Source organism: Kogia breviceps, chromosome 12, assembly GCF_026419965.1.
Source record: "Kogia breviceps isolate mKogBre1 chromosome 12, mKogBre1 haplotype 1, whole genome shotgun sequence".
NCBI lineage: Eukaryota > Metazoa > Chordata > Mammalia > Artiodactyla > Physeteridae > Kogia > Kogia breviceps.
This window is the reverse complement of record NC_081321.1, coordinates 77,585,238-77,609,075: the sequence shown is the minus strand read 5'-3', so window position 1 is coordinate 77,609,075 and position 23,838 is coordinate 77,585,238. Positions and strand designations below refer to the sequence as shown.

General features: G+C 45.3%; 1 protein-coding gene across 3 annotated transcripts in view; it reads right to left on the bottom strand.

Annotated features, from left to right (window-relative positions):
• Positions 1–23,838, bottom strand: part of PLXNC1 (plexin C1) — a 149,563-nt gene that overhangs the window by 89,515 nt on the left and 36,210 nt on the right. For all 3 annotated transcript variants that reach the window (XM_059081250.2, XM_067009868.1, XM_067009869.1), the window contains one exon: positions 3,799–3,913. In XM_059081250.2, the coding sequence (XP_058937233.1) occupies positions 3,799–3,913 (115 nt within the window). The remainder of the gene's footprint in view (positions 1–3,798; positions 3,914–23,838) is intronic.

Genomic DNA, 23,838 nt, shown 5'->3' with positions numbered 1-23,838 from the left:
AATATATTTAGATTTTAAAGATACACAACCACTTAAGATTAGCAAATAATGATATTTTTGTCTATTCCATTCTAATAATTATTTCTATTACTTGTTTCTTGTATTACTACATGGGACACAACTTTATTGTTTTTGTTTTTGTTTTTATTTTTTTTTGCGGTACGCAGGCCTCTCACTGTTGTGGCCTCTCCCGTTGCGGAGCACAGGCTCCAGACGCGCAGAGCCGCTCCGCAACATGTGGGATCTTCCCGGACTGGGGCACGAACCCGTGGGACACGACTTTAAAAACAATGTTGGGGGGCTTCCCTGGTGGCGCCGTGGTTGAGAACCTGCCTGCCAATGCAGGCGACACAGGTTCGAGCCCTGGTCTGGGAAGGTACCACATGCCGCGGAGCAACTAGGCCCGTGAGCCACAACTACTGAGCCTGCGCATCTGGAGCTTGTGTTCCACAACAAGAGAGGCCGCGACAGTGAGAGGCCCGTGCACCACGATGAAGAGCGGCCCCCGCTCGCCGCAACTAGAGAAAGCCCTCGCACAGAAACGAAGACCCAACACAGCCATAAATAAATAAACAAACAAATAAATAAATAAATAAATAAAACAATTAAAAATAAAAAACAACAATGTTGGTTGTATCAGTGATGGAATTGATGTTTCTGTTCTGATTTGTAAAAGAACATTTCTAGTCTCTCCTTTAGGAACCATGCTGTTTGTGGGAAATACTTTCATTCCTACATTTTTTCTCTTTTTATCAGTATAAGCCATTTTTACTGACTGTTAAAAATCTCTTTATAGGTATACAAACATATAATTTTACATAATGCAAAAATGAGATGTCACGCATCCCTTTTTGTGTTTGTCTGTGTATATGAGGATTTCAGTTGTTTGTGGTTTTGTTTGTTTTTTTTTACTTGTCTCTGACCTTCCCTCCACCACAGGAGTCATTCCATCAGGGGAGGCTATGTTTACAACCTAACATGAATTCTTCCATGTTTTTCTCCATGCTCAAATAACCATATAGAGACATACATACATAAACATATACAGGGACATTTTTTGGATCAATACAAGATCATGCTATACATACTTTTCTGCATCTTGATGTTTTTACTCAACAAAATCTCATGAAATCCCTCCAAGACAATTGGAATTGCTCTAATTATTTTTAATGCCAATTTCATAATGAGGATGAGGATACACTATCTTCTAATTGTCTTGTGTAAAGAGACAAAACTTCTTGGAAACAGTCTCTGTATTATATGGATTTTTTTTTGTTGTTTTGTTTTTTTTTTGTGTGTGTGTGTGTGTGTTAAGCGGGCCTCTCACTGTTGTGGGCTCTCCCATTGCGGAGCACAGGCTCAGCAGCCATGGCTCACGGGCCCAGCCGCTCTGCAGCACGTGGGATCTTCCCGGACAGGGACACGAACCCGTGTCCCTTGCATCGGCAGGCGGGCTCTCAACCACTGCGCCACCAGGGAAGCCCTATTATATGGGTTTGTTTTTTTTTTTCCCCATACCAAGAAAGTTACTAGAATGTTATTAGGTATACGATGGGCAGTGAGCAAACACTCTTTGAACCAAGCTAATAGATAGAATCGGGAAAAACCATAGACTTCCATCTCTATGGGTCTGGGATAAGGAATTATTTAAATAACCAAAGCTCTAAGACTTTCAGGCAAGCCACAGCTAACAATCAAGACAGGAAATATTTTGAAATAATATGACCAAGAGACGGAGACTGACATCTTATCGAAATTACCAAAATAATCAGCCCAAAGATGGGTTCAAAGAATAGCTTGACTCAAATTACTAAACTCGTATCTCCTTTACCTTGAGAGCGGTGGTTAGCTGGAGAGAGTGAGGTAATGGCTTTGTGGGAAGACTCTAGAGGGATTAGGGTAAACCACAGTGGGACTCAGGGTGGGGAAGAAAGCACCCATAGACCTCTGGGTGGTAAACCTTTTTTGTAATGTTCCAGACTAGATGTGAATGGTGATTAACTTACACTAGTGAACCCAAAGAGAGGTCAGCAAATTGTGTAAGCAGCACTTTTCAGTCAATGAACAAGTTACTTTCCCTCACCGCACTGAGCTGAAGTACTCCCCTTAACATTTTCAAAATGATAAAAGAAAAAAAGCTTTGTGTAATCTTAACTCATCAGAGGCCTGGGTGTATTCAGTGATCATGGTATTTTCTGCCAGTCTTTGTCAGCACTAAAGTCGGCTATTCTGCAGACTGATAAGAGAAATAAAAATTTGGCCATACCTATACTAAGATGCCTAAGCATCCTTTTCACAGAATCTATTCATTCTGGTGCAGGGCTGATGGAAGCTTGGATGAAGCCTTCGACGTTTTTTTTTTTTTGCCCCCACCCCCATCCTCCACACTGCCACCCACACGAGGACAACAGAAAGTGACAACAGTCAGATAACTTGAAATCCATGAGCTCTGATCAGTTATGACTTGAAAGCTTGATTCTTTTTATTATTTATCCCTCATTAAATGCTCTGGCTCTCCTTTATTAAATGTTAAATCATCTTAAGGGGTACGGTTCTTGCTATTTGAAATGGCAAAGTGTAAGGGGAAAGAGAAAGTGACCCATCTCCTTGTTAATGTGGCATTCAAATAAAACAGAGTGAGCTCGACAGACAGGTCAAGGCTGCTGATGGTGATTCTGTACAGTTATCCATAATACAAGAGCTGTAATTAGGGAGAAAATGTCTCCTTCCAGCCACCGAGATTGCAAGGCAGGAATTCCATTCTCCCATGGGGCGCAGTTGGTATGTGAATCAGAAAATGCCTGAATATGCTCACGTTTCTACCTTTGTCTCATCCAGTGACAGGGCTGATGTGCTGCCCATGGCGGTACTGCCACAGCAAGAGCCCACGGACTTTCCAAGGAACACCCCCCCTTGCAATATTCACTGCCCACCTTGCTTTCTCTCTCTCCCTATCAACATCGCCTGAAGCCATGCACATAAGACAGTTGTCAAGAGAAGTCTGAACACATCAGGAAAATAAACCATAAAACAACAAAATTCGACACTTAAGACACATTTAAGGAATCTTGACCATTTATCTGAACTTTTTTTTTCTTTTTTTTGGTATGTGGGCCTCTCACTGTTGTGGCCTCTCCCGTTGCGGAGCACAGGCTCCGGACGCGCAGGCTCAGCGGCCATGGCTCACGGGCCCAGCCGCTCCGCGGCACGTGGGATCTTCCCGGACCGGGGCACGAACCCGTGTCCCCTGCATCGGCAGGCGGACTCTCAACCACTGCGCCACCAGGGAAGCCCCACCCCCCTTTTTTTTTTGATGTGGACCATTTTAAAAGTCTTTCTTGAATTTGTTACAATACTGCTTCTGTTTTACGTTTTGGTTTTTTGGCCACGAGGCATGTGGGATCTTAGCTCCCCGACCAGGGATTGAACCCGCACCTCCTGCATTGGAAGGTAAAGTCTTAATCACTGGACCGCCAGGGAAGTCCCTATCAATGTGTTTTTCTGCGACATTAGTAATCTATCTTTTCCTTAATTTCAACAAATAAAGGTTATCTTTAGCTGCATAAGATGACAAACTCCATGAGGGCAGGCCCATGTTGTGTCTTATTCTCTGCTACCACCCCATCACCTTGCAGAGTGTATGGCATCTGACGGGCACTAAGTATCAGTTAAATAAATGAGTGGACTCTTATAACTAAGGTTATTCGATCGTTAATGGATATTTTATACACAGAAGGAAGTTGGCGTCAGTTGTGTAAAATGAGACAGTAGAGACCAATTAAAAATCTTTCCTCTTACCTTATCTTTACTGCTTCGAAATAGGTAAATTTGAGGGCACTTTTTAGCTCCAGATGAAATATCCAGCCAGTTTTCTGAGTTCTTTAAATGCACACAATCTTCTTTAAAAGTACACCTATCAAAAAAGAGAAAAAGGGGGGTAGCAGCAAAGCAGCACAGATGCATCAGTTAAAACTTTCTCATACTTGGCTTCGGTTCAAAATGCCAGACTTTGTATAGTGGATTACTGATTTCAAGAAAGAATAAGAACATGATGCTAAAACCATGAAAAGCAACAGGAAACCAGCAGAGCATTTTTTCCATCATGTCTCAGAGCAGAGAACAAATGTGGACATGCTGAACTTAGACTCCTGAGCCATCTCTCAAGATAACATCGCCAAATACATCCAAAACACAGCTTCTCCTGTATTCTACAATTAAAGAGCCCCCTTCTAGAAAAACCTAGTACAGAACAGCTCAAGAAAGGGTTTACACATTGTATACATTTTAGGTTTGCGATTCATTTCTAGAATATCAACCCATTGTGTAACTTTTTTTGTTGTTAAAAAAAAAATTAAAGCGACCATTCTGTGCTCTGCAGTACGATAATCAAATAAACATATTGCAAGGGTAGAGTCTCCCCAAGAATTTGATAAGACATTCCAGAACCATCTGCTACATAACATTTATTTCGACAGATACTAAATTATATCAAAAGATACTGGGTAAAACATTCGCCAGGGACACTCGGCCAAGTCGGCCACCTCAGAGGATGCCCCCAAATAAATCTTAAGCTGTGGTCAGGGCCAACTACTTTGAAAAACACCATCATAAGCTGAAAGGTGAGATCACTGCTTTGCTTGATGCCTGTCTTGGTCACTCTAGGTCATGCGAACTTGGGAACTCTTGCCTCTCCAGTAGGGCCACCAACTTAACAAGAAGAATGAACACCGAGGGCCGTGTGATTTCCGAATGGTATTGGGCTCCACAGACATCCCCTGAATGGTATCAAGGAAAGAACAAACCATCTGTTACCTCTGCCTCCTCAAGGCCCAAGGCTAAAACGGAGGGGTGGAGGAGAACTAGTGACAGTAAGTTTAAAAAAAAAAAAACTGAGGGCTTCCCTGGTGGCGCAGTGGTTGAGAACCCGCCTGCCGATGCAGGGGACACGGGTTCGTGCCCCGGTCCGGGAAGATCCCACATGCCGCGGAGCGGCTGGGCCCGTGAGCCATGGCCGCTGAGCCTGTGCGTCCGGAGCCTGTGCTCCGCAACGGGAGAGGCCACAACAGTGAGAGGCCTGTGTACCACCAAAAAAAAAAAACAAAAAAATACCCTGAAAATTCATGAATCATGTGAGATTGAAAAGCAACTAAATAATAACCACATTCAGCTCTGGGGAGTCCCTGAAAGGATGTGAGTGGCGTGAGGTGTGGTCCCAAACAGTGTACTTGACTTCACAAGCATTTTATTTCTTCTTCTTCCTCTTCTCTCTCTTTTTTTTAATTCTTAAGAATTTAGGCCCCATGGCTTCATCTTTGAGCGCTGAGCTAATTTGAATATGACAAAAATAGAACAGGAAGCCAGCGAGTTTCATTAACCATCACCCCCAAGTGCAATACTTTCAGCGTGTCATCATATTCTAACATCCTGGGGAACCTTGCTTAAAGGGAGCACATCTGCATCCAAACTCTCCTCCACCTGCGTCAGCTCCTTCTCCTTCTTATGACCATGGGGATTTTCATCAGCAATTCTCCAAAGCCATAAATTTACCTGACCCTTGACGGCTAGCTCGTCCATCACGGACATTACGTTCAAATTAAACCTCCTTTCAACATCAGGGAGAGTTGGCGATGGAGGCACATGTACGGCTGGATTGAAACACAGGGACTGATGAGGTTGGTTTCCTATTTTGTATTTGAAAGTGATGCTGACTGTCAAAAACTACCTGCCTCTCAGAGGCATTCTGGTTTGTATAAGGCACTTCCTCTGCCTAAAAAAAGGCAAAAAAAAAAAAAAAAAAAAAAAAGTCAGCTCTAGAGAGACTGGAGTACAAATATTTTTGTAGGCTCTTAATACTGCCTGGGAGTCAAGGCCTAAGGCTGCCAAAAAAACAAGTGTAAAATATTTCATACAAATAGTGCTACAATTTGCCAATTTGTAGGCAGAAAACGGTAGTGCCACTGAATTATCACTCCCTTTTCTGAACTCCTATGGCATCTCTTGTCAGCACCACACATTTGGGTATTTAATCATATGCTGCCTTGAATTACAACTTAACTGTTTCATATGTCTATGTCATTCCCCCCCGAGTAAGCTGTAAGATCCTCAAAGGAAGGGAGAATGTCTTTCATATTTCTTCCATAAATCCTTCAGTGTCTGGCAGCATGGTATGCAAATACTAGGGTTTCAATAAATATTTTTGAATGAATGGATGAAACATGAAATCTCTATAGGTCCTTTCTGTAGGTGATATTTCTTTCTAGAGTTTCCTTATGATTTATGTCTGACTTGTACTTGCAGTCAAGAGACTATCTTTAATGTAAGCTAAAAGTTTGAATCTGGGGCCAGAGAGGCAACAAATTAGAAATTGAGGTTTTCAGTTTGTCTTTTTTGGGGAAAAAAATTATATATATATATATATATATATATATATATATATAATAAAATATATATATATATATAAATGGACCTTTCAATTCCTATTTTGTATAAGATGAAAACAAAATTTAACCATGTTAAGTAACTAAACATAAATTCCTGGATTATAAAACACCTCTGAGATTTCTAAACTCTCATTCCTTGCTTCTCACCAGCTGAAAAATAAAAATAAAAAAGCAAACCATGACACCAAGAATGTATAACCAGATGGTCAACCAACAACAATATCTTATTACTTCTCCAGGACGGCAGATTATAAAATCTTCACGACAGCACGTTACCCACACAAATTTCTTCAGGAGGGGGAACAGATCTTACAGCTCCCACGTTTAAGTAAACAAAACCAGTTACTTTGAAATGGTCCCTTTTGAAAGCCATCACTCTTATTCCGATACATCCACGAAAGCAACGGTCAAGTGCATAGACTTTGCCCAAACAAAATTAAAATCTCATTGTCAGACTCGACTTTCGGTGAGGCTGATCCTCAAAGAAGCACTCTCAAAGAGGTTGATTTCGGGCTCCCCTGGTGGCGCAGTGGTTGAGAGTCCGCCTGCCGATGCAGGCGACACGGGTTCGTGTCCCAGTCCGGGAAGATCCCACGTTCCGCGGAGCGGCTGGGCCCGTGAGCCGTGGCCGCTGAGCCTGCGCGTCCAGAGCCTGTGCTCCGCAGCGGGAAAGGCCACAACAGTGAGAGGCCCACGTACCACAAAAAAAAAAACAAAAAAAAAATCAAATAGGCTGATTTTTTAACTGGCTTCATTACAATTTCTTCAGTCCACAGATAGGAGGAAAATGGGATTCAAATTAGAATGAGCGCATTCTGGAAAAAAATGGCAGAGATATGTTTGCTTTTCTTATCTTATGCTATTGCCCCACTCTCTACGGAGGATCTCTCCAAAAGTCCTAAGCCTCCCAACCAGTATTTTATTTTTCTAGTCCTTATTTCCAGCTAGCTGTCTTGCCTACAAAATAAGGCCAATGTGCAGACACTCGCCTACTTGCAAATTAGGAAACAGAGCCAGCTCAAATGCAAAGAAAAAAACTGCCTGAAGAAAAAAAAAATCCCCAAACCCGAAAGTTAATTTAAAAAAAAACCTTTGCTAGGTTAAAGAACTGTGGATGCAATTTAGTGAATGAAACTACTTAACAGGCTTGTTCATAAAATCTGCTGTAGAGCTTAATCTATTCAAAATAATAAGAGTTTGAGATTGTCACTCAAACTATTCAAGTAGGTGGACCAACCCTCCCAGACCCCTAACTCATAACGTTCATTCAAAACCTACCCCGGCCCCGACTCATGAACAAGCAAACTTGTTTCTAAGTTTGCTGTTTGGAATTCAGAAAATATTTGCATACAGTGGGTTTGCTTCCTGAGTGTTTGGAAATCTGTCTAAACCCTGATGTCCCTGAGTAACTACCCCGCCATGTACCTGCCTGGAAGGAACACTGCCCCGTGCCTGGCACTGTTCTGAGTGTTTACAGTTAGTCTTCTCCCATTAGTCCTCACAACCACCTCATTCTACAGGGGTGAAACGGAGGCTCAGAGAGGTGCAGTAACGTGCTAAGGGCGCACAGCTCCAAGTGGCCGAAGTCTGGTTTAAGAGCCACACGCTTGGCCCCTCGGCTGCAGGGCCTCCTGTGAGCCCTAACGGCCATTTAATAAGGTGCACAAACACAATGACATTTAGAGTTCCTCCTGGCTTCCTGGGGCCCCCACAGTGGTTGCAGAGTGGGGCTGTGCCGGGATGAGGCGACAGAGATGAGGACCCCAGGAACAGATGAATAGAGAAGGCGAGACAAAGCATCCAGGATGAAGAGGGGAAGCAAGGATTTGGGAGAAGAAAAAAGGGGCGGGGGTTGCGGGGGGGAATCTGAGAGGCCTCGAATTTTCACACGTCGCTAGCCCTGAATACAAAACATCCAACTAGAGGGTAAAATTCCAGGAGGCCCCCAACTCACAAATCTATTGTGTTCCAGGAATTTGCTTGCAAACCATCTGTTTGTAATATGGAATACACTTTTCTCCCCACAGAAATAATGTTATAAGCAGTGATTAGGGGGCTTCCCTGGTGGCGCAGTGGTTGAGAATCCGCCTGCCAATGCAGGGGACACGGGTTCGAGCCCTGGTCCGGGAAAATCCCACATGCCGCGGAGCAACTGGGCCCGTGAGCCACAACTACTGAGCCTGCGCATCTGGAGCCTGTACTCCGCAACAAGAGAGGCTGCGACAGTGAGAGGCCCGCGCACCGCGATGAAGAGTGGCCCCCACTCGCCACAACTAGAGAAAGCCCTCGCACAGAAACAAAGACCCAACACAGACAAATAAATAAATAAAACAAAAATTTAAAAAAAACCAAAACAGTGATTAGGTCTCCAAGTTAGCCCACAAAACCTGTTTATCTGTAATGTAACTTCAGTTCTATCTATTTGCAATGTAAGAGTAGCAGAAAACAATGAGATTGAAGCCATTTGCATCGTACAGCAGTTTTTCTTCTTTACTTATTTGTGTTTCTGCTCAGCTGGTAGTCTGGGAACAGTGCCCAGCTGGATCGACTTTTAAATTTATTATTACAGTATTGTATTTATACAGTATTTCTATTTTTTTAAATGGGGATGGCTTAAATTATTGTTTTCATGCCAACATAAAGAACAGGGAGACCCACTTCTGGAAATGAGCTGAAGTTTCCAGGCAGGTGAAATGCCCATGGGATGGGATGGGGGACCTTGAGAATCTGACTCTATTAGGCTAGAATCTCTCGGTAAGAGTTTAGCACTTACTCAACCTTGAAATAGAAACTCTGAACTCAGAAATATAACTTCTACTTCCTGCCATTCAAATTTCATCAGCATCTTCTAATCTAATTGTTCACCAAGAGCAGACAGTCCCTGAAGTAAACTGATAACTAAATATCAGATAATTGGCTTGAATGGGAGCGGTGATGTGACCTGTAGATTCTCTACTGATATAATATCAGAAAACTTTTCACAAGGAAACAATCCAGCCTCTCTCTCAGGAAACAGGAGACTGTGTCCATCCTGTGGGTAGATTTTTGTCACAAGAGCAAAGGTCTTCTGCTAAGTGATTTGAAACAGCTGTCTGCATTTTCCAGAAAGGCACGGAGTCCAGAGGAAGGGCCAGGTGGTCCCCAGAATCAGGGGGCTTTCATTAACGCTGTCAGTCCACAAGATGGAGAAACCAATCTCGACTGAAAAGAAGAGAATTGGAAGTCACTGTGAAAAACTAAACTCTGAATTGCAGGCCTCCAGAGTCAGCCAAGGGGGATGCCAAAATATGAGACCAAAATAACTTGCCGGGAAAGCTGAAAAATTGAATTTCAGCTCCAGTGATGAAGATCTAATCTACATAAGAAAATGATGCTAATAACAGAGACAATTTAGAATATTTTTTTTTTAAGTGAAAACACCTCACCTGCCAGGAGACGTTCTTTCACATGATTTGATCCACTTATTCTTCACAAAGCTATGAAGTAGGTACAAGAAATTTCCCTGCTTTACAGCTGGGGAAAACTGAGGCACGGAAGGCTCCATATTGTTTTCCCAAGGTCACAGAGTTAGGAAGCAGAGCGGCTGAGATACCAAACCAGGCAGTGCAGCTTCAGAGTCCATGGTCTCATCTCCTACCCTGTAATACCCCTCATAAGGGCTCTCACTCACTGAGCCCTCTCCAGGGGCCAGGCACTGTTTCTAGACTTTCCGGGACTTAACTCGTTGATCCTACAACCACCTCAGGAAGTAGGTATTATTGTTATCGGCTCCATTTCAAAGATGAGGAAACTGAGGCACAGAGAGTTTAGCATGCTATGGATCTCAGCCGTCTGGCACTGGTATCCATACTCTTACTACTGTGCCAATGCCTCAAAATTTTCAAAGGTTTCCTGGATAGCAATGTCATAAATGCCAAGATAAAAGTAAATATGTCCTCCCAGAGCTTGGGCCCTACGGGAAAATATAGGTTTTATTCCACTTCTCAGCATTTCTCAAAGTGTGTTCTTCGGGTTGTTTTAGGTGTTAGTGTTAAAGGAGGGTCAAGAAATTTGGAAAACACTAATTAAATGAAATTAATGGTCTTCTCTATTGCAGGACTTCTCAGAGCCTTGAATATGCCTGTGTGCTTTGTAAATTTCCAAGACAGAAAGGGATGATGTACCATCTTCCAACTCTTCTGTTGAGGGATTAGAAGTTCTAGCCATGCACATTGGGAAACACTGCCTGATCTCAGTTAATGAGTAATAATCCAAACGGAAGATCAAATTAGAAAACTTTGGGCCTTTTTTTAACTATTTTTTTTTCCTCATCTCTCATACTAGTTGATTGTGACCTATTAATTCCAAGCATTTCTCTATACTATCTCCTGCAGTCCGCCCTCAGCCATCACTTCTCACCTAGGCTCCTGCAGCAACTTCTGAAGGGCCTCCCTCCTCCCTGCCTTCAGTCAGCCTCCACAACAACATCTAGGTATTCTCAAGGACAGAACTGATCACATCACTTCCTACTTAGGAACCCTCAGTGGCACCCTTTCACTTACACCAAACGCCTCTACCTACATCACTTTCATGACCGGGGGCCTAGAACACACATTTCCACTCTCATCTCAGTACCCAATACCATGATCGAGCTCCTGCTTTCCTCTCCAAACTCATCCCCAGGCAATCATGGGTTGATAAGTCTGTCTCTCTACTTAGCCTACACGCTCCTAAAAACATCGGTTGCTAATATCTAGTTCATGGTGCCTCACAGAGGGCAGTTACTTAATAAACACATGCAGTGAAAACTGTCCAGCTCTTCCGGGCATGTGCAGAATGCCCCAGGGCCTGCAATGCTGGTGAAATGGTGTTCCTAGTTCAATGTCACCTCCTCCACATCTGCCCAGCCTCCAGGCAAAGCAGTCGTGCCCTGTAAGATGTGCCCTGTGCCCTGTAAGGTGCCCCATGGGCACCTTACAAATGTTCCTGGTATACACAGCACAATGCATTGGTTGCTGATTGCCTGTCTCTCTGACCAGACTATAAGATCCCCAAGGAAAAGGCTAACCTTTATTTACCTTGGCACCCCCAGGGCCTAGTGCCATGTCTAGTATTCCTTCTGCAAATATTGTCTGAGTGCCCACCAGACATCAAACACTGGGCATTGGGGACACATGAATGCCTAAGCCAGTTAAAGCTCCCCTCTTAATGAGCTTATATTCTGTTGAGGCACATGGACAAAAACCAAATAAGCAGACAATAATTTAAATAGTTTCAAACTGAGGTAAGTCTTCTGCAGAAATCAAAAATATAGCAGGAAGGAACTACTTTAGATAGGCTGGTCAAGAAAGATGCCGTTTCGGCTCAGATTTCAAGGATGAAAACAATCTAGCCACATCAAGAGTAGTGGGAACAGCATTCCAGGCAGAAGGAACAGCATGTGCCAAGACCCTGAGTTCACTGAAAGCTTGGTCTCTGCAAGGAACTGATTAAAGACCAGACTGGCTAGACTTCAGTGAAGGAAGGGGAGAGTAGAGTGGGTCTGCCAGTTACAAGCCGGTGACCTTGGGCAAATCACATGCCCTCACACTTGTGTCTCCGGCTTTCCAACTGCAGAAACGCAGATAATAATTGTTTCTATCTCATGGAGTTGTTTCAAAAACGTACATCTGTTTAACTGAGGCTTCCAATAATGCCTCAGTAAATATTAGTATAATAGTTGTTATTATATTTATTACACAGGCAAGAGAAACAGAATTTAGGTGAAAGCTTTGGATGACATAAGCCAAACACACACACAAAATCACAGAGGTGCAGGAGGGATCTGGGCAACAGGGGTAACCAGACTGCCTTCTGCATTGCTTACATACACCAGGTCAACAATCAGCCTGCCTTTTCCATGTAAGGAGGCAGACTCAGCTCACGGCTTCTTGGAAGTTTCTTTTTAAAAAAAATAAATTTATTTATTTTATTTTAATTTATTTTTGGCTGCATTGGGTCTTTGCTGCATTGGGTCTTTGTCACACGAGCTTTCTCTAGTTGAGGCGAGCGGGGCCTACTCTTCGTTGCAGTGTGCAGTCTTCTCATTGCGGTGGCTTCTCTTGTCGCAGAGCATGGGCTCTATGTGTGCAGGCTTCAGTAGTTGTGGCTCGTGGGCTCAGTTGTTGTGGCTCACAGGCTCTAGAGCGCAGGCTCAGTAGTTGTGGCACACGGGCTTATTTGCTCTGCGGCCTGTGGGATCTTCCCGGACCAGGGCTCAAACCCATGTACCCTGCATTGGCAGGTGGATTCTTAACCACTGCACCACCAGGGAAGCCCCTTGGAAGTTTCTTAATCACAACCCTCCTCCTCCCAAGGGTTCTTGGGGTCTCCCTATGCCTTGAGCACCAGCTATGAGGACACTTTCCACGGCATATTGAAATTATTTGGTCAGTGCCTGCTTCCCACACTAACCTGTGAGCCTCTCCAAGGCAGATCCTCATTCATTTTTGTTCCCCCAGGGCCTAGTATCTGACCTGGTATTCAACAAGGGTTAGCTAAATTGGATTAAGGATTAAATTTTCAAGTGACTAAATTCTTGTCTATGTTTCCATGATACCAGCATAAGTTGTTTCATTGATTTTTGTTCACTGGGCTGGCCAGTTAACTGGCGTGGTGGAAAACCAACCTTTGTCTTGAAACTTGGAGCTATTTAGCACACGTAAAACACATCTGCAGACTGAAACATTCACACAAAAGGGATCTGTGGCCTTCAGCCCAGGTGGTTCTTTGGTGGGTGATGAGTGCACTAAAAGTTGGTGATTTAGTTTCCAAATGCAAACCCTGAACTGAAGAATTTAAGGGAGGCATTTGTAAAAAATAGGTAGCAAGGAAATAAAGATGGGAAAATGATGTCTCTTGACTCAGAAAGATCTGGGTTCCAAACTGCTCTCCCACACATTTGTTCTGTAAGGGGGAGCACATTCCTTAGCCTCTTAGGACCTCAGTTTCCCCACCAGTAAACGGCTGGCAGCGGTAACAATGCCATCTTCCAGAGAGCAATATTGAATCCCACATGGGGCATTTCAGAAATGGTCCACTCTCCATAGAGCGGGATACAAGGGCCCAAATGTTACAAAACATCACAAGAGCAAAAACACAAAAGAGTGGCAGGAAGGCTTCCAATGAAGATATGAACATCTGTTTGAATGTGGAGGAGTTGCTGGGAACAGGACAAGTACTAGGTCACCAAGACAAGTGAAAACATTTGAGGAATTTTTAAAAGCCAATCGATACATACTTACAAAAGTGCTTGCTGCCTGAGATAAGGTCATTTCAAAAAAAAAAAAATCTATTCCATTAAAACATGTTATTTACTAAAAGGGGTACCTGCTTGAGTCGGGCTACATCAATTAAAGAGATGCGAAGATAAGTAGTTTGGAGGCTGAGGTTGGACCAAAAACAAAACTGGCTTCTGAGTACGGTAAGCATTCTCCCTGTGTCAGCTGTCCAGGCGCAAAGAGCTGGGCTCCTTCATAGTTTCAACCCCTCTTCACCTTCTGCTTTGAAATATGCCCAGCTCTTCTAACAGCTGACAAAGATGATGAAGAACCCGGGGGATTCAGGTCCACCCAAGACCCGCCCCTCCCAGCGTGAGAAGGCCCCCAAATCCCTTTCAGCATCTTTGGTAACCCAGATGCACGGGTTTGGTCTCTGCCCGGGTAATTCAGTGATGCCCCCAGGCCCGAATAACATATTCCTCTCTGCTCCCACCCCACAGACAGCTGTCCTACTTGCTTCTACACAATTAGTCGGCACAATGGGGTCCTCACACAAGGAGGAGGGGCCACCCCCAAACCCCATTATTATGATGACCGCTGCCATCAGAGCTGCACTGGACCATAAAGGAGCGTCACTGCACAGACTTCAGGCACGAGGACACATCCCGGATTGGAAGGAAAGGAGAGACAGATGCAGAATTAGAACCGTCTTTCACCTGTCTTCCCGGCCACTGTCTTCCTGGCCACTCGGCTAGATGAGGCCATAGCCTACGAAGCGGGACATCCCCAAAGTGGAGTGCACTCCTTTGGGTCTTGGCTCAGCTGTCCCCTTCTCCGTGAGGCTTCCCAGGATCCTCTGGTTGAAACTAACCTCCCCTACCTCCCGTGAGCATGCCCTACCCCCTCCTTGCTTTATTTTTCTTCCTAATAGTGATTGCATCTGACATGCTATTTTCTTCTTTATTTTCCCACTGTCCATCTTCTCTCACGTAGTGGGTCGAATAACGTGGCCCCCACAATTCACATCCACCCAGAACCTCAGAATGTGACCTTATTTGGAAATAGGGCCTTTGCAGATGTAATCAGTTAAGGATCTCAAGATGAAATCATCCTGGGTTTAAGGTGTTCGATGACTAGTGTTTTGCCAAGAGAGAGGAGAAGGACATTTAAGCCCACATAAAGATGGAGGCAGAGGTTGGAGATATGCTGCCAGAGCCAAGAAACACCAGGAGCCACCAGAAGCTGGAAGAGGAGAGGAAGGTTTCACCCCTCGAGCCTTCAGAGGGAAAGTGGCCCTGCTAACAACTTGATTTTGGATTTCCAGCCTCCAGAGAGAATAAATCTGCATTGTTTGAAACCACGGAGTTGGTGACCACTTGCTATGGCAGCTCTAGGAAACTAACACAGCTCACTAGAAGGACCTCCATGAGGGCAAAGATTTGGGGCTGAGCTGTTCACTGCTAGAGAATCCTGGTGCTTAGAACAGTGTCTGACACACACTAGGTACTCAATAAAGATCTGTTAAGGGAATGCATGGATGCTTAAACTTTCAAGGTGGAAGGGTTTCTATAACTCAGGTTGGCCCAGAGCTCCATATTCAACCAGTCATCCATGGTGGGTCCATTTGGACCGGGCTCTGCCCTCTCCTCCCACCACCATGAGGGATAATGTCTCCTTTGTTTCTCTTCCCTTTCACTATAGTGGTAGGTAAAGGTACTGGCTTGGGAGTTAGAGCTGAGCCTAGATTTGAATCCTGGTTCCACTACTTATACAACCTGTAGTAAGCAGATTAATGACCCCCAAATATCTATGTCCTAATCTCTGGGACTTGTGAATACGTTACCTTACGTGGCAAGAAGGACTTCAAAGATGTGACTAAGGATCGCAAAATGGGGAGATGATCTTGGATTATCCGAGTGGGCTCAAAGTAATCACAAGAGGCTGCATAAGAGGAGGCAGGAGGGTCAGAGTCAGCAAAAGAGACGTGATGACGGAAACAGAATTCAGAGCCAGAAGGATCTGAAGAGGCTAGACTGCTGGCTTTGAAGATGCAAGAAGAGGCCACAAGCCAAGGAATGTAGGCTGCCTCCAGATACTAGTAAAGACAAGGAAACGGATTCCCCCTACAGCCTCCAGAAGGAACGAAGACCTTTCTACACCTTGGTTTTTAGCCCAAGGTGAAACCCACTGCAGACTTCTGACCTCCAGAACTGCAAGATAATACATGTATGTTGTTTTAGGCCAGCAAGGTTGTGGTGATTTGCTACCACAGCAGTAGGAAATGAATATAGAAACCTAAGCCTGTTTTCTCTTCCCAAAAGTGGGAATTGTAATAGTACTTTCTTCACAAGGTACCAGGAGGACTAAATGGAACATACATGGAACATTCAGGGCACAGCATCTGATGTGTGATAAGCATATTCTCCTCCATGCGTGGTGAGCCTGTCTCCTGGCTGGGCCTGGACTCAAGGCAGGCTTCCTGGAGAAGGGGCACTGTAATAGCTTTCTGAAGGATAAGTGGGCACATTCTGATGGATTCCTCTACTGAAAAGCCCTCAGGGGCCTTCTCTGATACTTAGTGTCCACATCTCATGATGGCAGACCGAACCAGAGTAACTCAGGTTTCAGAAGAATGTGGCTATGGGTTACCATGCACCAGGGGTTGTCTTGGTCAAGTTGTCAGGCAACTGCAGCTCATAGGCCTTAAGGTTGTTGATTGGCCCTGGGGAGGCTTGAGGAAGGAATGTCTTTTGGGAGAGGGAGGGAAGACAGACCTCAAGACAGGAGAGCAATGCAAGGAGCTGGGTTTGTCCATAAGCAAATCATTGAATTCTTTTTGCTTATTACTCTGGGGTATTGAGGATGAATATGTTTAGCAGGCAGATTTTCGTTTTTCTCTCCAGTGTTCAAATCCCCTTCTGTTACCCCCAACCCTTTCAGAAAGTCTGTTGTCAGACCAGGTTGAGAAATGACCTCGTTCACAGTGTCACGTGTTGAACAGCCAGCCAGCAGATGAAAACCTAAAAACTGCTAGCAGGGGCTGCTTGGAAGTCTTCTAACTGTAAACGTGGACGAAACATGCAGAAGGATATGAGTAAATGTTAAATTGATACAGATAAGTGAGGGGAGCCCACAGATACCTTAGAATTAGCACGCCTGGGGGCTCCGCCCCCGCCCTGAACACATCCTGTGCAGGGTGGGGCATTCTGGGATGGGACAATAAAGATATGTGGCCCATTTTCTGAGGAGGACCCAGCCCTGGTTCCATTACGTGACTGGGACCGCAAGTGGAGCCCGTGGTGGTGTTGGGAGAAGTGGAGAGGTATGTGAAATTTGGAGAAACAGCCGCTAAGTGGATGACTCAGGAAGAGACGTGAGATAAACTCACTCTTTTTTTTTTTTTTTTTTTTTGGCAGTACGCGGGCCTCTCACTGTTGTGGCCTCTCCCGTTGCGGAGCACAGGCTCCGGACGCGCAGGCTCAGCGGCCATGGCTCACGGGCTTAGTTGCTCCGCGGCATGTGGGATCTTCCCGGACCAGGGCACGAACCCGTGTCTCCTGCATCGGCAGGCGGATTCTCAACCGCTGCGCCACCAGGGAAGCCCTAAACTCACTCTTTATAAAAATATACTAGAAGACAGTGACCCTAGAGGAGGTAGGAGTGGCAAGTGTGGTACAATTAATGCTTGGGCTAACGCACTTCGTCTCCTATATACAAGGCCGTCAGGATCATCTTTTAAAAACACAATACGATCCGTGTCTGCTGAAAACCCTTTAATAAGTTCCCAGCACCTATTAATAAAGTCCAAACTCAGAGCCCTTGCCATCGTGGTCCCTCCCATCTACTTCCTTGCTTCCAGAGCCAGTGCTGGGGTAACGTGATTCAATTTGTCATCGCCTCAAAAGACCTCTTATTGTAGTGACTTCCCTGGTGGTCCAGTGGTTAAGAGTCTGTGCTTCCACTACAGGGGGTGCGGGTTCGATCCCTGGTCGGGGAGCTAAGATCCCACAGGTCGCGTGGCCAAAACAATGAAATAAAATGGTCTCTTTATTGTACGGGTGCTGCTCCCTGAATTACCTCTCACCCGCTCCTTCCCTCAGTGAACGTCTACTCAGGCCTCAAGACCCATTTTTTTTCCCTCTTCCCCAAGACCCAGTTTTAATGCCACCTCCTCTCTGAAGCCTTTCCCAACCTTGGTTACAACCAACGGCTCCTTCCTCTGGGCTTCCGTCATGGTAGTAATTAACAACACTTCACTGCTTACTATGAACAGGCCCTGTGCCTAGGACTTTATGCACATTATCCGGTTTCATTGTCTCAGCAACCCTGCAAGGGAGGCACCATTACTAGCCCTGCTTTACAGAAGAGGAGATCTGGCACAGGGAAGATAAGAAACTTGCAGGTCACAAAGTAGCCTGGATGCGACACAACACACCGGCTCCAGGTCTGCATTCTTCCTGCTGCCAGTGTGGAAGTCATCCCCCTGCATCGCTGGGCACCCCAAACCGGCTAGCTCTCCGACATTCCTGCTCGGTCAATGACACCTCTGTCCCTCTGGTACACAAGGCAGATAACCCACACTCTTTGCCCTATCGTCTCAACAGCAAAACCCCTGCACCTATGAGACTCAGCTCCACATCTCTTGGAAGTCCTTCTCCATCTGACTTGGGTACCCGTTCTTTGGGCTCCAACCTAGTGCCTCGTACAAGGCCTGGAACCCAGCAGGAACCCAGTGTACGTTTGGTATCATTTCTTTACTTTCTTTGTGAGGACTTAGATCAAGGGAGAAAGAATACATCTTCCAGAAAAACAGTGGCCACCTTGATATTTTCTTTTTCATTTTATGGCCCTATTTTTAGTGTGTCAGACTCAAGGGGGGGATCCAGTTAATCCCTAAGTCCTGTCAATTCTATCTTCCAAATAGCTCTTAAATCCACCTACTTCTTTCCATACCCACTACCGTCTCTCTTATTCAGCCCCCAATCTCTTGCTGGTTTACGACCACCTTCTAAGGGGCCTGCGGGCTTCCAGCGGTGTCGTCTCTAGTCTACCTTGCACCAGAATGCTTGTTCTGAAACTCACAAATGATCTAGTCTGTCTTCTGATCGAAACCCTGGGATGGCTTTCCCAAAGTCTTTCCAACAAAATTCAAATGCTTTAACCTGGGTTTTAAGAGCGCCCCTCCCCTGCCCCTGCCCACCACGCCGCCCTCATTAACCAACGCTTCCCCTACCGCCCATTAGGCCAGGAACTCCTCCAGCTTCCAGCCTCAGCAGCGTCTGTTCCCGCAGCTTCCCCCTCTACCTCTTTACCTGGATGATATCTGCTCACCCTTCAGGCTCGGCTTAGACATCCCTTCCTCCAGGAAGCCCTCTCTGACCTTAAGTTTAGGTTAGTTTTCTTTGACTGATTCATTTTCACTGTACCTGTTGTTGTCTTTATAATTGAAGTATAACTGACCTGTAACACTATGTTAGCTCCACGTGCATAATACAGTGATTTGATATTTCTATACATTGCCAAATAATCACCACGACAAGTCTAGTTACTATCCATTGCCATACAAAGTTATTACCATATTATTGACTAGATTCTCCATGCTGTATGTACATTTCATTCCCATGACTAATTTTTTTGTACTGGAAGTTTGTACCTCTTAATCTCCCTCACCAATTTCACTCATCCCCCTAACCCCTTCCTCTTGGGCAACCACCTGTTTGTTTCTGTACCTAGGACTCTGTTTCTCTTTTGTTATTTTTGTTCATCTGTTTTGTTTTTTAGATTCCACAAAGAAGTGAAATCATGCAATATTTGTCTTTCTCTGACTTATTTCACTTAGCATAATGCCCTCTAGGTCCATGCATGTTGCTGCAAATGGCAAGATTTCATTTTTTTAATGGCTGAGTAGTACTCCACTGTGTATATATACACCACATCTCCTTTATCCATTCGTCTATCGATGGACACTTAGGCTGCTTCCATATCTTGTCTATTGTGAATACTGCTGCAATGAACATAAGGAAGAATGTATCTTTTTGAACTAGTGGTTCATCTTCTTCAGAAAAATACCTAGAAGTGGAATTGCTGGATCACCTGGTGGTTCTATTTTTAATTTTTTGAGGAACCTCCAAAATGTTCTCCACAGTGGCTGTACCAATTTACATTCCCACCAACAGTGCACTAGGGTTCCCTTTTCTCCACACCCTTGCCAACACTTGCTATTTGTTGGTTAGAGGTTTGTTTGGTTTTTCTCATGTGTCCCCATGGAATCCTCCACATCCTCTGTGCTAACCCTATTATTCTCTATTTACTTATTAGTAGATTGGTAGCTCCTTATTAGGGTAGACCGGGTTATTGTTCCAAGTTCTGCAATCTCTCCTGTACTGGAATAACACACCCATACCCTTTGCCACTAGAGTAAGCAGTGTATGTTTCGCTACCGCACTGATGCTGGGCTTGGCCACGTGGCTTGCTTGCCAATGGAATATCAGCAAACACGACACTAGCGGAGGCTCTGAATGTGCTGCAGAGTTTAGCTTGGGTTCTTGTGCTTCTGCTACCTGCCTTGAGGAGAGTATGTGCAGGATGAGAGATGTGTGAAGTAGACCTGAATCAAACTCTCCACCTGCAGCCACTGCTGAAGCTGACCCACGATCAAGAAAAACAAATTTTCATCCTTGTAAGTCACTAAAAATCTGTTTGTTAACACAGTATTACTGGAGCAGAAACCTGGCTACTAACACTGTCTCTATCCCTCACTAGACTGCAAGCTCCATGCGGGCAAGAAAGAACAGTATCCCAAGCACATAGCACTCGCTCAGTAATATCTGTTGATGGGATGTATGACTGAATGAATGAACGTCGGCCATTGACGTGTCTGTCTCCCTAGCTGGCATGCGAATTCCTTAAGGCCGAGAACGGCATCTGATTTCTCTCAGTATCACCTAGTTATCTCACTTCCCACATTGGGTTCCTGGTAGAGATCCAATAAGTATTTGTTGAAATTAGATAAACTGAATTTTGTGGGCTGACTTGGGAATCAGTCCTTAATTTATGACATTGTTTCTATGGGAAAATGCATTCCGAGTGCCAAACAAACTTGCAAATGAACTTTTGGAATCTCCCCCGCTCATTGGTTCCGGACTGCCAGTTTTGTGGAAATCCATAACTAAACACATGTGCTGTGCTTTGCAATATGGGAGAAACTGAGAAGCTGCTTTCAAACCCAAGATATCCAGCCTGCAAAAATTCACTTTCCACCCACACAGACAAATTCAGCATAGGTTGGATCCGAGGTTCCAACAATAAAATACTAGACTTTTTAGAGCTCATTGTTTATCGAATTGCTTTTTGTCTGCTTATACTGGATGCCTATTCTTAACGTCCAATCAAAAGTAAGTTAAGATCATTTTCTTGCACCACCCCCACCTCAACAAATCCACTTTCTAGACGTGTATGAAATAAAGTCCAACCTTCTCAATAGAGAAAATAAATTATTTTTCTAAATAAATCTGTGACATTTACAATAAACACAGTGGGATGCTCTACAGTTATAAGAAAACAACCCCCTTTAGAGTTCCTAGTTTTGAATGGTACTGACAGCTTAACATGAGTCACAGATCTGAGGCTTAGTTTTATTGCATCTCAGGTCAGAACCAAGCCAGTTTGAAACCAAGTGATCTGACGTGGCTGGGATGGGCCATCAGTCCACAAATCCGGAATGTTCTATCACACTTAATGCACACGTCTCAGCCTGCCATTGGTACAGTTTCCCAATCACTCGGTGTACTCCATTCATTTAACATATATTTTTTAAGCACCTACTGTGCGCCAGGCACCATTCTAGATTCTGGGGATACAGTCATGAACAAGACGAGGTTCCCACGCAACTTACATTTTAATAAAGGAAGAGGCAGAGAAAGAAGATCATTTCAAATAGCGATGGGGCCAGGAAGAACATAAAACAGTGATGTCACTGTGAGTGAGGTGAGGCTACTTCAGACTGGGTCATTGCAGGGAGACGTGTATGCTGGGACCTGATGATCAAGAAAGAGCCAGCCGTGGAAGGATTTGGGGAAGAATTTTCTAGACTGAGGAAACAGCAGGTGAAAAGTCCCTGAGGCGGGAACAAGCCTGGCATATTCTTAAGTCAGAAAGAAAGCTCGTTGTGGCTGGGGTCGAGTGAACGAAGGAGAGAGTGGCATGAGAGGTCTGAGAATAACCAAGGACCCCATCCTGGGAAGCCCTGTATTCAGGTCCTGGGAGCAAGGGAGTCAGACTGAATTCTGCGATGGAGGCCAGTGGAGGTTTTTAAGCTGGGGAGTAAAATGATCTGGCTTAGATTTTTACAAGACCGCTCCTCGTGGGGCAGGGGTGAGGGGACAAAAGCAGAAGGAGGGGAAACCGTGAGCAGGCTTTTCCAGAAGGCTGGATTCCTTTATCACAGCCCATCATGAACAGAAGTCCTGATGTCTTCAACTTCTCCAGGTGTTCCCTTCACCATCTTGCTGGTCTTGCTCACCAGGCTCTCCCCAAGGACACTGCTTCCCTGCAGCCCACCAAGGGCTGGCTGTTTCCTCTCCCTCATCACAGTGGTCCTACTTGTGTCTTGCTGCCTCTTCGGGATGAATCTTCTTCCTTTCTTTCCAAGCCTGGCCCCATCCCCTGCACTCGCCAGCTCAGAAGCTCACGCCATCGGGCCATCTGCCAGACCCCCCCACCCCCCCGGCCCCTCCTCGTCAAGAGCATCCACAGGTCACCCCGCCCATGGGCAATTCCTTTCTTTTCTTGACTGTTTGTCTCTCCAACATTGCTCCCATAGTCCTTCTCGGTGACCGGTCCACGGAACACTCTGACCCCTCCTCAGCTCCCTGACCCTCTCTGCCAATGATCTTGTCCTTCATCCTATTTCAGCTACACAATCACACCCCAGACCTTGTCAGTACCAGTAACTCCGCCCCCTCCATGACCTTAATTCCAAGTTCTCCAATAGTCCGACCACTACCGCTTCTCCAGTTTCCCAGGTCCAACAAGTTGTAAACCCCCAAACAACCTCCCCTGCACAGAGCTGGCTACCTTTTCACAACTCTCACTCCCCTCGTGTCCTCACGTCCCTCCCTAGAGCTCACTTCTGGCTTGGAGCCCAGGGTCCACTGTTGTAAGTACACCAAATCCATATCACTGTCCATCCCTCGCAGGCACCCTCAGCTCCTGGGCCTCGCTTTCCCCCTCTTGAATGTATTTCCTGGCAAAGCCCCATCTCTGGCTAAATCGAACTCTCCGCTAGCCTACCGCGATGCCCACGGAGCCAAACATGGCTTGTGAAAGCAAACCCGTGCTTACTGCTCTCACTTCACAAGCAAGACTACTGACTTCAAGTGAGCCCTGAGGTTGTCTGGCGACTGTTCTCCCTTTCCCGGCTCTGTTCTCTCTTCCACTCTGTCTCATACCTTCTCTCTCTTCTCCCTTCCAACTCCAGGGCTTCCTCCCTCACCTCACCCATCTTACACTACTGAAAATGAAGTAAAGCCACATGCAAAGACACCGTGCACGCTTCCATCACCGACCTGCTCCTGAACCCATATTCTTCACCTTCCCTCCCACGACCAAGGATGAAGGGTCCCACGCCCCTGGCTGAGGCTGGGCCCCCCGCTGGCACACAAGATCATATTTTCTTTCATCTGCTGAAAGACAACACCCCACAATTCTCCCTTCTCCCTCTTGTATCGTCAGTTTCTCTCTCTCTACTGGAACTTTCCTGACAGCACAAAAACACACTGCTATTTCATGTATCTTAAAAAAAAAAAAACCCCAAAGCTCTCTGGACTCCACTTTTTCCTCCACCGTCTGCTCCATTTTTCTGCTGTCTTTCTCAGCAAAGCTCCTCGAAAGAGTTGTCTCCACTCTGCCCTCTTCTCATTTTCTTACAGCTTTGGCAACACTTCCTGTCCTTGTCACCGTACCAGTCATCGCCTGCTAAGTCCAGTGGCTCAGTTCTCTTCCTCCATTGCCTGACCTCTCTGCACGATCTGGCACAATGGACCACTCCCCTCCTCCTTTCTTCCCTGGGCTTCTAGCAGGCCACCTTCTTTAGTCTTCCCCCGCTTCCCCTTCTGGCTGTTCTCTCCCCGTCCGTTACTTCTTCATCTCCTTGACCCCTA